General features: G+C 36.1%; 4 protein-coding genes across 5 annotated transcripts; 2 read left to right on the plus strand and 2 right to left on the minus strand.

Annotated features, from left to right (window-relative positions):
• Positions 1 to 711: 711 nt before the first annotated feature.
• LOC142542534 (patellin-4) lies at positions 712 to 2,932 on the minus strand. 2 transcript variants are annotated; one of them, XM_075649217.1, is made up of 5 exons: positions 2,723 to 2,932; positions 1,681 to 2,631; positions 1,470 to 1,594; positions 1,252 to 1,381; positions 712 to 1,177 (listed from the first exon to the last, which is right to left on the minus strand). In XM_075649217.1, the coding sequence occupies exons 2-5, from the start codon at positions 2,587 to 2,589 to the stop codon at positions 923 to 925; spliced, it is 1,419 nt and encodes a 472-aa protein (XP_075505332.1). In that variant the 5' UTR covers positions 2,590 to 2,631; positions 2,723 to 2,932; the 3' UTR covers positions 712 to 922. The 2 variants fall into 2 exon arrangements, with proteins under 2 accessions (XP_075505332.1, XP_075505331.1); XM_075649216.1 differs by having other exon boundaries at positions 1,681 to 2,627; positions 2,723 to 2,931.
• Positions 2,933 to 4,140: 1,208 nt separating this feature from the next.
• LOC142542535 (berberine bridge enzyme-like 21) lies at positions 4,141 to 6,071 on the plus strand. Its single transcript, XM_075649218.1, has one exon. It carries the CDS (start codon positions 4,209 to 4,211, stop codon positions 5,937 to 5,939), a length of 1,731 nt encoding a protein of 576 aa, XP_075505333.1. The 5' UTR covers positions 4,141 to 4,208; the 3' UTR covers positions 5,940 to 6,071.
• Positions 6,072 to 7,181: 1,110 nt separating this feature from the next.
• LOC142542536 (monolignol oxidoreductase AtBBE-like 15) lies at positions 7,182 to 9,174 on the plus strand. The gene has a single exon (XM_075649219.1). It carries the CDS (start codon positions 7,427 to 7,429, stop codon positions 9,041 to 9,043), a length of 1,617 nt encoding a protein of 538 aa, XP_075505334.1. The 5' UTR covers positions 7,182 to 7,426; the 3' UTR covers positions 9,044 to 9,174.
• Positions 9,175 to 9,308: 134 nt separating this feature from the next.
• LOC142542537 (putative RING-H2 finger protein ATL21A) lies at positions 9,309 to 10,910 on the minus strand. Its single transcript, XM_075649220.1, has 2 exons — positions 9,983 to 10,910; positions 9,309 to 9,820 (listed from the first exon to the last, which is right to left on the minus strand). The coding sequence occupies exons 1-2, from the start codon at positions 10,617 to 10,619 to the stop codon at positions 9,366 to 9,368; spliced, it is 1,092 nt and encodes a 363-aa protein (XP_075505335.1). The 5' UTR covers positions 10,620 to 10,910; the 3' UTR covers positions 9,309 to 9,365.
• Between the last annotated feature and the right edge of the window lie 2,249 nt (positions 10,911 to 13,159).

Below are 13,159 nucleotides of genomic sequence, written 5' to 3' on the forward strand. Positions count from 1 at the left end.
TTTTAGAAGTGTATGTATGTATCTAAAAGTGTTTTCTTGTTTGTTTTATTAATTTTTCAGGTTACACTGAAGTTTTCTTTGGAATCGATCAAAGCTGGTTAATGTAGAAGCTGTGTTGAATAAGTACTCTGTAGTACTCTTTTGAGAAATAAATCTTAGTGGGTTTTAATGGTTAAGACGGTTCTTATAAAGATTCAATTCTCTGTTTACTGCGTTCTGAGATTTTATCAACTGTCCAAGAACCAATATTACTAGATAATTTGAGTTTTAATTTGAATTCTTGGTCATTTAATTATGGCGGAGTCTCTATATTAATGTTATAAATATATAATTGAAATCCCCACTTGAGTTGTGGTGACAAAATTGTGGGGAAAAAGGAGAAATATGAGTAAATTAATATGCCAACGAAACATAAACGCAATAGAAGAAAACAAAAGATGTCCCTACTAGCTGGAATCAACTGCTTGCTTTTTCTAAGATCAACGTGAGGCCTGGTTTATAATATTTGATGATCATTTTTCAACGCTTTCACAAATTTCTGTGGATCAAACTTTTTGGAACATGCCTATCGAAGGAATTGCAAAATCCCACGGTAGTGGATTTTTTAACACAATCCGACAGTAGTGGAGGCTAGCTTCCAAGCTTTCTTTAGGTCAGATGGATTATCAATATGCTGCTAATCATATAAGAGACTAACAGACAAACGGTGAATTGCAGAAAAATAATATTTTTTATTGCCTGAAAATATCATTCAAACAAAAGAATCTCAAACAATCATGTGCAAGAACATCTAGTTGGTAGAACTGGGTAAGGCAAATAAGAATAAATAATAATGCCCAAATTAATGTCATCAAACAAAGAATCTCGAAAAAAACCCTCTCTCTAACCGCCAAAGCAAGAGCAACCTGAAATCTTTGCAACATCAAGAACTGGAGTTTTTGAACATGTAGCTGTAGAACACCTTCTTTTTCTTCCCAGAAGCATTACCAATTGTGATGGCAATCTTGCCTGGTTCTTTATTCTTGAATGTCCAGCGAACTGGTGCCTCTTCCGAGCACATCTTCCTCTCTTTCTGGATAATCATGGTGTACGAATTTTCATTATCAGGCACAAATTCTACTGTGCAGTTCACCTCCCAACCTAGAGCTAAAATGTCCCAGGTGATTCCCGTTCCAGCCTGTACTCATGAAACACTAAGCATCAATCTTTCGGAAAATTTCGAATAGCCCTTCCATTAATCACGTTAAGTACCTCTGGTAGGGGGATTTCAAAGCTTGTGGTTGATCCAGCTCTGATCAGCAATTCAGAAACATCATTCTCAAATTTTTTTCCCCTTTTCATTCCACCATACTGGATAGGGATTTCTTGAATCGGAACGTACCTGTCTCATCACAGACAGAGTTTTTCATCAACTTCTTCTGACACAGAAATTAAGAAAATACACGTGGAAGTGGGTAAGATCAACTCACTTGAGCAAGGTCTCAGTGACCTTAGACGGTCGAGCAAAGACCAATTTGCTTTTGCTTCTTTGAGTCAAGAAAGGAGATATCAGGGAATGTAAGGCATAATACCAGAATGGAACATTAACAAAAATCTGCAAGAACGAACGGGCTCATTATGAATGAATAAAAAGATTAAGAATGCAAAAAGAAGAACCAGACGAATGAAGTTAAAACTTACGTTTTTGGCGACAAATTCAGGGTAATTGTCCTGGAGAAGAGCAACTGCTTTGCTCACCACAGAGCGAACCTCCTTCTTGGATGGTCCAGGAGAATTCTTGAGATCATTGATCTGAATAAAAGAATTCACACCACCAGGCTTAAAATTAAGCTTTTGAATGCCTTTCTCCATAAGCTGGACCCTCCATCTCAAGAACTGCTCACGCTTCTCCTCTGTGGCCAGTGTCTTTTGATAGATCTCTTCATTGTCCAAGACCCCAAAAATGTTGTAACAAATGGGGTGACCCTGGCGATCAGTGCCGCTCAGATATGCAGCAGATGTAAGATCAGACCCAAACTCTTCATCCAAGATCGAATCAATCTTATATTCTTTTCTCCATCGAAGCGTTTTCTCGAGCATCTGGAAGGCATCATTGACCTTGAAATCCCTGGCCCTCAAGAATTTCAAAAGAACTACATCAGTACGATCATCCCCTTTACTAGGCAAAAGGGGTACTCCCCAGATGGAAATATCTTTTTCCTCTTCAATGTTTGCATCACTTTCTGGAGTTTTGGCACATTCAATAGGTTTTTCTGCAGTGCCCTCATCACCATTATTCTTCTCTTCTTCACAACCTTCTTTACTTTCTCCCGCGGGATTTTCCTTCTCCTGAAATTCTTCTTCAGTGGGTATGTCAGCCACTTTCTTTTCTCCTTCCTCATTATTAAAGAACGTGTTCCCCGAAATCGCTTCTTCCAGTTTAGATTTCAGCTCATTCAACGCCTTCCTCTCATGCTGCTTCAAATCAGACGGAAAATTGCTCTCTTCCCTGTACGAAGAAATCTTTTCCACCGCCTTTGATTCGCAAGCACGATCCTTTTCGTTGCAAACTTGTTCCACCAACTTCACAGCCTCCTCCGCCATTTCCATTGTCTCAGCTTTCACAGTCAATAGTCATGGCGATATATCTTGCTTGATCCAAAACACAATAAATCTAAATCAGCATAAAACAAGTAAAAAAAAAAATACAGTTTCCCCAAACAGATTTGCAAGAATGATTTACCTAGCTGAGCTTTCTTTCTGGTCTTTTCCTTTGTGTAGGGTTCTGCAAGTGAGAGAGAAGCGGGCAAGGGATGGGTTGTTTATATACTTTGAAGAAGAGGGGCTCCGCAACGGTCAAATATTTGTTGTCATGGCATTTCGCATGTTAGGAGCCGTTAAGATTCGCTTCGTTTGTACCAGCCTGGATTCCAGCGGAGTTGGATTGTCGGTAATCAACTCGAGATTCCTTCGAGGTGTCAAATACTATATCAAATGAAATTGAATTGGTCAACGGGCCTTCAAAATTATTCTCATGGGCTCTGTGTGACCAAAATGATCATGGCCCAATTAGGCCCTCCATATATTGTGTGTGAAAGCCCATGTTTTATAAAAATGAAATTAAAAATTCCTCAAAATTTTTTTTAACAATTATTTGAGCAATAGCATAAATTACAATGACCCCATTCCGACACGGTACTTGGTCTATATATCACACTGAATACGAGAATTATAACAATAAATACGTTAATTGTTTTGATAGCAATATTTTTTTTATCTTATCTTGTAATAATAATCTTATATAGTTAAAGTTGAAACATCCATTACTATATTAACAAACTTATAATTTATTTAATGAAATCTTATTTAAAATTATAACATAACCTAATTATATAATTTTATTGATGATTTTTTTTAAAATTCAATAATATTTTTATTTATATGTTTTTTTTTAAATAAACAAAATCATTGTTTTGAAATTTAAAAAAAAAATTGTGCGTGATGTAAAAAAATATTAATAAAAGAAGAGCACATGAGAGAAACGGAGTTTGGTACAAGAAAATCACATCAATTATATATTTCTTGTTTTAACCTTATATCATATTTGTCAAGCGGACTTAATTATATGATGATTCATTAGTAATTTATTTACATACTCACTTTTTCCTACTTTTTTTCTCTATCAAATAACCTTCATAAAAAATTTATTCCTCAGGATAAATTATTATACATACTCATAATGTAATTAATTAATTAAATTATATAAACACACGTAACTATTAACTATCTATATTATATATAAAAGTTGGAATTTTTAGTATTCTGGATTTAAGATATTAATTATAAATTTTTTTATGAAAATATCAAATTTATATAGATAAATAATATTTTTCATATAATTTAATGATAATTACATGATCTATTTTAAAAAATAAAAAATTCACATATCATATATACAAATAGTGTATTTAATATAATTACATATCTTCATCAAAATAATAATTTGAAACTATAATAAATTTTATTAATAAACTGATAATTTATATGCATAAAATTCATTATTTAACTCACCTACTCCGTCCCAAACGCAAGACTTGGTCTACGAGCTTGTAAACAATGAGATTCGACCATTCATCCATACAAACAATGTCCCACCATTGGAACGTACAGTAGTAATCAAAATTTATGAACAAGTGTACGTGTGATAGATAGTACCAGAAGCTTTGAGAATGAAGACATTCTTTCTTCTTCTTCTTCTTCCTCTTGTTTTTCTTTCTTTCAACATTTCTTGTTCTTCAGCAGCTACGGATTCTGTATACAACTCCTATGTACAATGTTTTACGGATAATAATAACGTCTCAGATTCCCAAATCTCTGCAATTATTTACAATCCGGCAAATCCTTCTTTCACCTCTCTTCTCCAATCCTACATTCGAAACCGCCGCTTCAACCTATCCACCACCCCCAAACCCGTCTTCATTGTTAGTCCGACGGAGATTTCCCACGTCAGCGCCGCCGTCCTCTGCGCCAAGAAACTGGGACTGCAGCTTAAGATCCGCAGCGGCGGACATGACTACGAGGGAATCTCCTACGTGTCTGAGACCACGTTCCTTATACTCGATATGTTCAATCTACGTTCGATTGACATCAACATGGAAGATGAAACTGCCTGGGTGCAGTCCGGAGCTTTGCTAGGTGAACTGTACTACAGGATCTGGGAAAAGAGCAAAGTCCACGGGTTCCCGGCTGGGGTCTGCCCCACTGTCGGGGTCGGTGGTCATATCAGTGGCGCTGGCTACGGCAATTTGCTGCGGAAGTACGGGCTTACAGTAGATCATGTGATTGACGCGCAGATTGTGACTGCGAAAGGAAGTGTTTTAGACCGTCGAGCCATGGGAGAAGACCTTTTCTGGGCCATTCGCGGCGGCGGCGGCGCGAGTTTTGGTGTCATTCTGGCTTACAAAATAAAACTAGTCCCGGTGCCACCAATTGTTACCGTTTTCAGGATTATAAAGGGTCTGGACCAGAATTCGACTGAAGCGCTAATTCAATACCAACTAATTGCAGACAAGATTGACAATGATCTCTTCATCAGGGTTCTCTTGCAGCCAGTTACCAAGAAGAAAACTCGAACTGTTCGAACAACGTTCATCGGCATGTTCCTCGGTGATTCTGCCAGGCTATTATCTGTCACGGATTCAGGATTCCCGGAATTGGGGCTGACCAAACTCGATTGCAAAGAAATGTCATGGATTGATTCAGTTCTGTACTGGGCTAATTTCGAAAACACCACCACTCCAAGTGCTCTTTTAAGCAGAACCTCAGGTTCCGTCAACTTCTTGAAACGCAAATCAGATTACGTGAAGACACCCATTTCCAGGTCGGGCCTGGAATCGCTATTCAATAAGATTGTGGAGATGGGTAAAGTAGGGCTTGTTTTCAATTCTTATGGTGGGAGAATGAGTGAAATCCCGGAATCAGAGACCCCGTTTCCTCATCGAGCTGGTAACCTTTTCAAGATTCAGTATTCTGTAAATTGGAAAGAAGAAGGTGAAGCAGCAAACAAGAATTTCATCGATCAGGCGAGACAATTGTACGATTTCATGGAGCCTTTCGTTTCGAGCAATCCAAGAGAAGCATACCTCAATTACAGAGACTTAGATATTGGCACAACAGACAACGGTAATAACAGCTACAATGAAGGAAAAATTTACGGGATGAAATATTTCAAGAGCAATTTCGACAGGCTGGTGAAGATCAAGACTGCTTTTGATCCAGACAATGTGTTTAGGAATGAACAAAGCATACCGACACTGGCTTCTCCTCAAGAAGAAAACAAAGGGAGGCATTTTAGTGCTGCATCATTGAAATTATCAGTGCTTATCCAATGCTTGACTGCACTAAGTCTTGGGAATTTTGCACATGTTTGGCATGCAATATATAGCTTAATTAGTACATAATATACGTCAAATTCTTCTTCAATGTATGCATTATGATATTTCAATCGCTTTTTCCAATTATACGAAAGAAGTTGATTATTGATCAAAAAACTTATTCTGGAATGGAAGAAGACTTCTCCTTTGGATCGACAACCTACGCCATTGGATGCATCGTAATTCCACACTCAGAATATGCAGAGAGAAATTTTGTTCAACCCTCGCTCAGAATATGCATTTCACTCTAATATTTCCGGCCAACCAAACAAGCAACCCTGACTTTTTTAAACCAACACTTGTCTGATGATCATGAGATGCAACAATACAAGCAATCCTTTCTCTTCTGGGCTATATGCGAAGTTGCTGAAACTAGAACAGCCTTAGATGAATCCAAAGTCCAGCTCATTTTATAAAGCAGTAGATTGTTTGGAGGGAATTCACAATAGGGGGGGTGATTTTCTTATATAAAAAAAAGAATTTCAGATTTCTTGATACTTTTCCTCTTCTTCATTCTGCAGTAACTAAATGTCATTTTTTGATACTTTATCAATTAAAACAGAGGTTTTGTACAATATTGAATGCAGAAAAGTATTTGGGGTAGATAAATTCATGTTCCTCACACTAATTAAATCCATTTATTTTTTAGTCGTGGATGCCCCACATGTTCTTTGATTCCCTTGCTTTTGCTGCTTTTTTTTCTGTTGTTTATTGATTCCTTTTCTCTGATTTTCATCGTTTATTTTGAACTCCCACCATTACAGTACCCCAGGCTCAAATATCACAGCAAAAATCATCCATAAATTTTATAATTTCCTCCATGTAAACACACAATCCAATCACTATCTTTGGCTGAAACAAGATGGCCTTGTAATTAGTAGGTAAGGTCATAATTTACTACAAAGTCTCCAAGTTATTCTCGACCGCCATTCATGCCGGTTCAAATGCACCATAGTGAATAGGCGAATATGAAATTTTATCCAAAAAAGTTTGCATTTACTTTACTTTTAAGGTTTATCCTTGACCACTGTATTCACGTTTGACTTAATGAGCAAGGAGTTAAATCACACAAACACGACATTTTGGGATTTACAGCAAAATAGAATATTACCATTTTGTTTTTTCTACTTAAAATTGTTTGCAGGATGTGACTAGAGTCGTTTTCCCATTCAATAGAATGTGTTATTTTCCTCACTTTAGATATCCTTAAAGCAACAAATGAACATGAATTTGTAATTTAGAAGGCAAGATTGGAAATTCAGGCAGAAAACTTCGGTTTTGAAGTCAAAAAGTACTCAGACACTTGGAAATTCATTAAGCATAAACTAATGTTGATTTTCTTACCTCATCATTATATTCCTAAATCACCCACCTGACAAGTATTGAACCATGACATTCACATTATATCATATAGAACCATCAAGAAACCACAAAGTCCATAAATACCTCAGTCCCCCCCTTCATACGTTACACACAACTGAAAAATTGCATTACATCAGTGAAAAAACTCTATCATGGGATCCTCAACCTGTTTATTTCTTACACTGAACACGATTCTGCTCTTTTCTTCATTGGTTGCTTCACAACCAATTCTTGAAAAACTCTACCAGTGCATTTCTCTAAATTCCGACCAGTCTATCCCATTTTCAACAACTTTCTTTGCCCCAAACAATGCTTCATTCAACTCCATCTTACAATCTTCTGCACAAAACTTGAGGTACTTGCTACCTTCCGTGCCTAAACCTCAGTTGATCTTCACTCCGTTGACCGAAAATCATGTTCAAGCAGCTGTCATTTGTGCGAAAGAGCTTGATATCCAGTTCAGAGTGAGAAGTGGAGGCCATGATTATGAGGGCCTTTCTTACACATCAGAACTGGAACAACCATTCATACTTGTAGACCTTTTGAAACTTCGATCTATTGCTGTAGATATCCAGGATAACAGTGCATGGGTTCAGGCTGGTGCAACAAATGGTGAACTTTATTACAGAATTTCACAGAAAAGCAAGACTCGTGGGTTCCCTGCAGGACTTTGCCCCAGCTTAGGAATTGGAGGGCACATAACTGGAGGAGCATATGGTACCCTGATGAGGAAATATGGGCTAGGAGCGGATAATGTGATCGATGCACGAATAGTTGATGCCAGTGGCAGGATTCTTGATAGGGATTCTATGGGGGAAGACCTTTTCTGGGCTATTAGAGGAGGCGGTGGAGCTAGTTTCGGGGTGATTCTTGCATGGAAGGTAAGACTCGTTCCTGTTCCAGCAACTGTCACAGTTTTCACCATTTCGAAGACCTTGGAACAGAATGCAACAAAAATTCTCCACAAGTGGCAACTAGTTGCTGAGAATATTGATGAAGATCTCTTCATCAGAGTCATAATACAAGTTGTAGATGATGCACAGAAAGGTGAAAGAACTATCCAAACTGCTTATAATGCTATGTTTATTGGAAGAACAGAGAGGCTTCTCCAGGTGATGGATGAAAGCTTCCCCGAATTGGGATTGACCCGAAAAGATTGCACCGAAATGAGTTGGATTCAATCGGTGCTTTACATTGCTGGTTATCCGAAAAATACGCCACCCGAAGTTTTGCTCCAAGGAAAGTCTTTATTTAAGAACTACTTCAAAGCCAAATCAGACTTTATAAAAGAGCCAATACCAGAGACCGGGCTTGAAGGGTTGTGGAAAAGAATACTCGAAGAAGATTCAGCATTGATGATATGGAATCCATATGGTGGAATGATGAGCAAGATATCAGAATCCGAAATCCCTTTCCCTCACAGAAAAGGGGTTCTTTTCATGATACAGTATCTAACCCTTTGGAATGATGAAAAGCCCGAATCTGAAGCCAAGCACATGGACTGGATAAGGAAGCTTTATAATTACATGGCCTCTTATGCTTCCATGCTTCCAAGAGAAGCCTATGTGAATTATAGAGATCTTGATTTGGGAGTGAACAAGAATGGTACAAGTTTCGTAACATCAATTTCGTGGGGTACCAAGTACTTTAAGGACAATTTTAACAGACTGTTGAAGGTGAAGACTAAGGTTGATCCTGATAATTTCTTCAGACATGAACAGAGCATTCCAACTCTTTCATTGATGAATCAGAGAACAGGAAGAGAATAGACTGAAGATATGCTGCAACTGAATCCCTTTTTATAATATGTTTGTGTTCTATTTGCAGTTTGATTGTCCTAAAAGTTTATGTATCACTTCTTGTAATTGGATTTTCGATAATATTCCAGCTAGTACTTCAACCATTTTACATGAGTTCATTTCAAAATTGAAAAAAAAGTGTTAATTTTTACCCTCGGGTGATCCTTTTTCTTGAAGTATTTATTGGATCATGAAGTGCATCTGTTATGTGTTCTGTAGTGTATAAGTACATATGCAAACAATGGAGAAACATTTACATAAAAAAGAACAAGAAATGGCCAGGTCGAGGAATTTAAACTGTATCATTTCTGCAAATGGGGCATGAACTGTGAGTCCTCAGCCACAGGTCTATGCAGCTCTCGTGGAAGCAATGCCCACACTGAATAATGCTTTTCACAGTCTCTGTGGGATTGTATTCTTCCAAACATATTGGACAAGTTGTGGTATTAGGCCCCGGGATCCGTCGACTTTCTCCGAGGCAAATTGTTTTGAATCTATTTTCAGCAGCATTATTACCAGAGCCTGCTGTCACATTGGAGGGTGGGGGAGGCGGTGCTCTCCAAACAGGGAGGTTTATTTGGTTTCTGTTTTGACTTCGAGCTACGCGAGCAACTCGGTTAGCTACCCTTCTTATAATCTTCCTTATCCAACTTATGAAACAGATTAATGCCAGAATCAATCCATACAGCAGAAACCCAAATATATTTGGTAGAATAATGCTTAAGAAAACAACCAGCACAACATAGCCTGTAAATAAAAATGCGCCAATTATCAACGCAGACATAGAAATGAAGAATTACGTTCTAAATTTTAAGTTTTTTATTCCGGCACAAATGTCCATGTACATGATGAAACTAGGGACATTGGCACATCAAGAATCGAGAAAGTGATAAAGATCGGATTTTTCACCTGCCCCGTGGCGTTTTTTCTTGACACAAGCTTCGCAAGTCGTTACATTCCATTTCAACATAAGATCGCCATCGAATCCATTGAATTCATACTGAAGGGGCGACGAAACCGGTATAGGCACAGTTACCATCACATTGCATCCTAAAGAAATGATCTCTTCTGCACGTGATATCGATGAAGTTGCCAATACGGAGAACGTGGATTTGCTCAGGCAACCGACAGCGGTGAAATTAATCGAACTTAAATTCCATCGAGGACAGCCGAAAAACGTGTAGTTCTGATAGCTCACAGCTATGAGAGGGGAATACGAAATGCCTGGACTCAAGAACCTGCTGGCGAGGCAATTAGCATTAATAGGATAGAGTTGTATAACATCGGCTGAATAGTTGATATCCCTTGCATATAAATCCCCGAAAGAAGGAAGATTCAGAAGAGGGACACCTTGCGCATCGCTGCACGTTAAATTTAAGGCAAGATAGTCGCAACCCTTTTGGTTTTGGCCCTGTAACTGGAAAGGGTACCGTATAGGCAAGCTTTTGTTTCCACAAAATGAATCGGAACAACCTTTGGAATGAACAACGGGGAAGATGAAGAAAACAAGAAAAGAAGTTGCGGAAATCTGATTCGTTCTGGGCATCGAATGATGTAGGTATGAAGACTCGAAACTATTACAGGGAAAATGTGATGATGTATGTACATTTCTATCGAATTATCAGCGCCTAAATCTGTCGAAATCAAAGGTTGACTTGAGATGGTATTGTTGGAGAAAACATGAAAGCGTAACAGGGAGTGTATCGGAAGCTATAATTTTGAATTTAGAACGTGCGTTCTCATTTAGTTTTCTTTTTCTAAACTATTTTTTTAATGGAGTAAGTCTCTTGTTAAACGGTCTCACGAATCTTTATATGTGAGACGAGTCAATCCTACCGATATTCACAATAAAAAGTAATATTCTTAGCATTAAAAGTAATACTTTTTCATGGATGACTCAAATTAGAGATATGTCTTACAAAATACGACCCGTGAGACCGTCTCACACGAGTTTTTATTTTTTAAATGAGGAAGGAAGAGCATTTCTTAATGGGGAAGAAAGAACGTGATAGAGCGTGATCTGATAACCATGACACATATATGTAGATAATGTTTATTATTATCTTCTGATATTTCTGTATTATCTCATCATAAAAACAAAAATTACACTTATGTACACTCAGAACTATTAGACACATTAAAATCTAATAAATCGAAATTTTAATCGATCGATTTATTTTGATGTTAACTTAATAATATAACATTTAATTATTTATATATAAATTCATATAAATAAAATTGATCTAAATATCTCCCTAAGGAAAGTGACAGGCGAATGAGCCTTTGATTTGTTCCAAATGATGTCCCATATGATATGCCAAGAGCTAGATAATTGTTTTTAATGGTACGACCACGCTATTCACGCCGCATACGCTCGTTTTCTTTTTTATTAAATAATTAATTATTTAACTAGGTGAGACCGAGTTGGAAATATATATATAAATAAAAAATTTAGATTTTTATTTTAAGGACGACAATTTACATACAGGTTAAAGTTTGGTTTTAATAATGTTTTGGAGAAATAGTTTTTATTTTATTTTGTTTGTTAAATGACTAAAGTTTTTTGGTTTAAAAATATTACTAAAATCATATTTATTTATCAGAATTATAATATTTATATTTGATTAAATTGTATGATATTATTATTATTATTTTTTGAAATTTTGGACAGTGTAGAGAAATAAACTTTTGAGAAAATGAATAAAAATGCAGAATTTTTTTTAAAAAATTTATAAATTTAATCATTCTCATTCCCAAAATAAATAAAGGTCAGTCGAGTATCGACCATCAAGTGATGTCAATTCTTGTACAATTTATTCTAAAATCGGCAATCAAAATCTCGTTTCCCACATGAATATATGGGTAATACAATTTCGGCCCGAATGCATATATTTAATAATACGAGAATTTATTGGGCTGATTCAGAAATTTTCATGTTTTATTTATTGGGCCTTTTGCCTCCTTTTTTTACCAAAAAAATATACATACATAGACGGAAAAAGGGTAGGTTTATTGAGAGATGGTCTCACGAATATTTATACGGGTCAATCCTACCGATATTCACAATAAAAAGTAATATTCTCAGCATAAAAAGTAATACTTTTTTCATGGATGACCCAAATAAGATATTTGTCTCACAAAATACGACCTGTGAGACCGTCTCACACAAGTTTTTGCCCGAAAAAAGTTTCGTTAATAAAAAAAACAGTCAGTCTATATAATTTAATTCACAATATTTATATAAAGAAAAAAAAATACAATTAGACAATGAAACATCTGAAAACAAAATTTAAAATTTAAAACGAGTTCTCGAATATGAAACCAATTATAACAAACTCTTACATTTACCTAAAAAACATATTTACATGTATAAAATGCAAGAATGACACATCATTCCAAAAAGAACTTCAGCGTTGTTTGTTGTCCTCTAATCGTAGATTGGCTGTCGAAAACAATGCTAGTTTTGTTTGGTAATGTATACTCGGCAGTTAATTATTTATACTTGACTTGGTCCTTTAATCAAATGGTGTTTCTTTCATCGAAAAAAAAATTGCATGCCTATTTCCTGTTTACATTTTCAGTCCATTCACTTGGTTCAGTTTCTTATTCTTTTTTTCTCGGACTTTGTAAAGTGCAAGTGTATTCTCTTTCCTACAGATTCAACGACTATCATTGATCAAAACTGTACGAGGTCTATGGTTTGAGTAAATCAACGATAACATTTGGACCAATTCGGTTCCCCCCAAAAAATTTCTTGTTTAAAGGACTAAAAACAACCATAAAATTTTTAAAAGCAAAATTAATTAGCTAGGAGGAATAAATTAAAATAAAAATGCTGGGTCTCACCAAAGAATGGCCGGCCATCTTTTCAATTATATCTATATAAAAGTTCAATATGAATTATGAATTTATAATTATATCTTTGTGTGTGTGTGTGTTTTTTTTTTTTTTTTTTGTATTTCGTCGTCATTAATGATGTTAAAGTTTTTTAGGTAATTCTATTTATTAGGTTATTGTATTAAATTTCTCATGACTTATTTTAATAAATATTCATAATTTTCATCAAATTTGATGTCATTTTTTATT

This window comes from Primulina tabacum, chromosome 4 (assembly GCF_025594145.1).
Source record: "Primulina tabacum isolate GXHZ01 chromosome 4, ASM2559414v2, whole genome shotgun sequence".
Classification (NCBI taxonomy): Eukaryota; Viridiplantae; Streptophyta; class Magnoliopsida; order Lamiales; family Gesneriaceae; genus Primulina; species Primulina tabacum.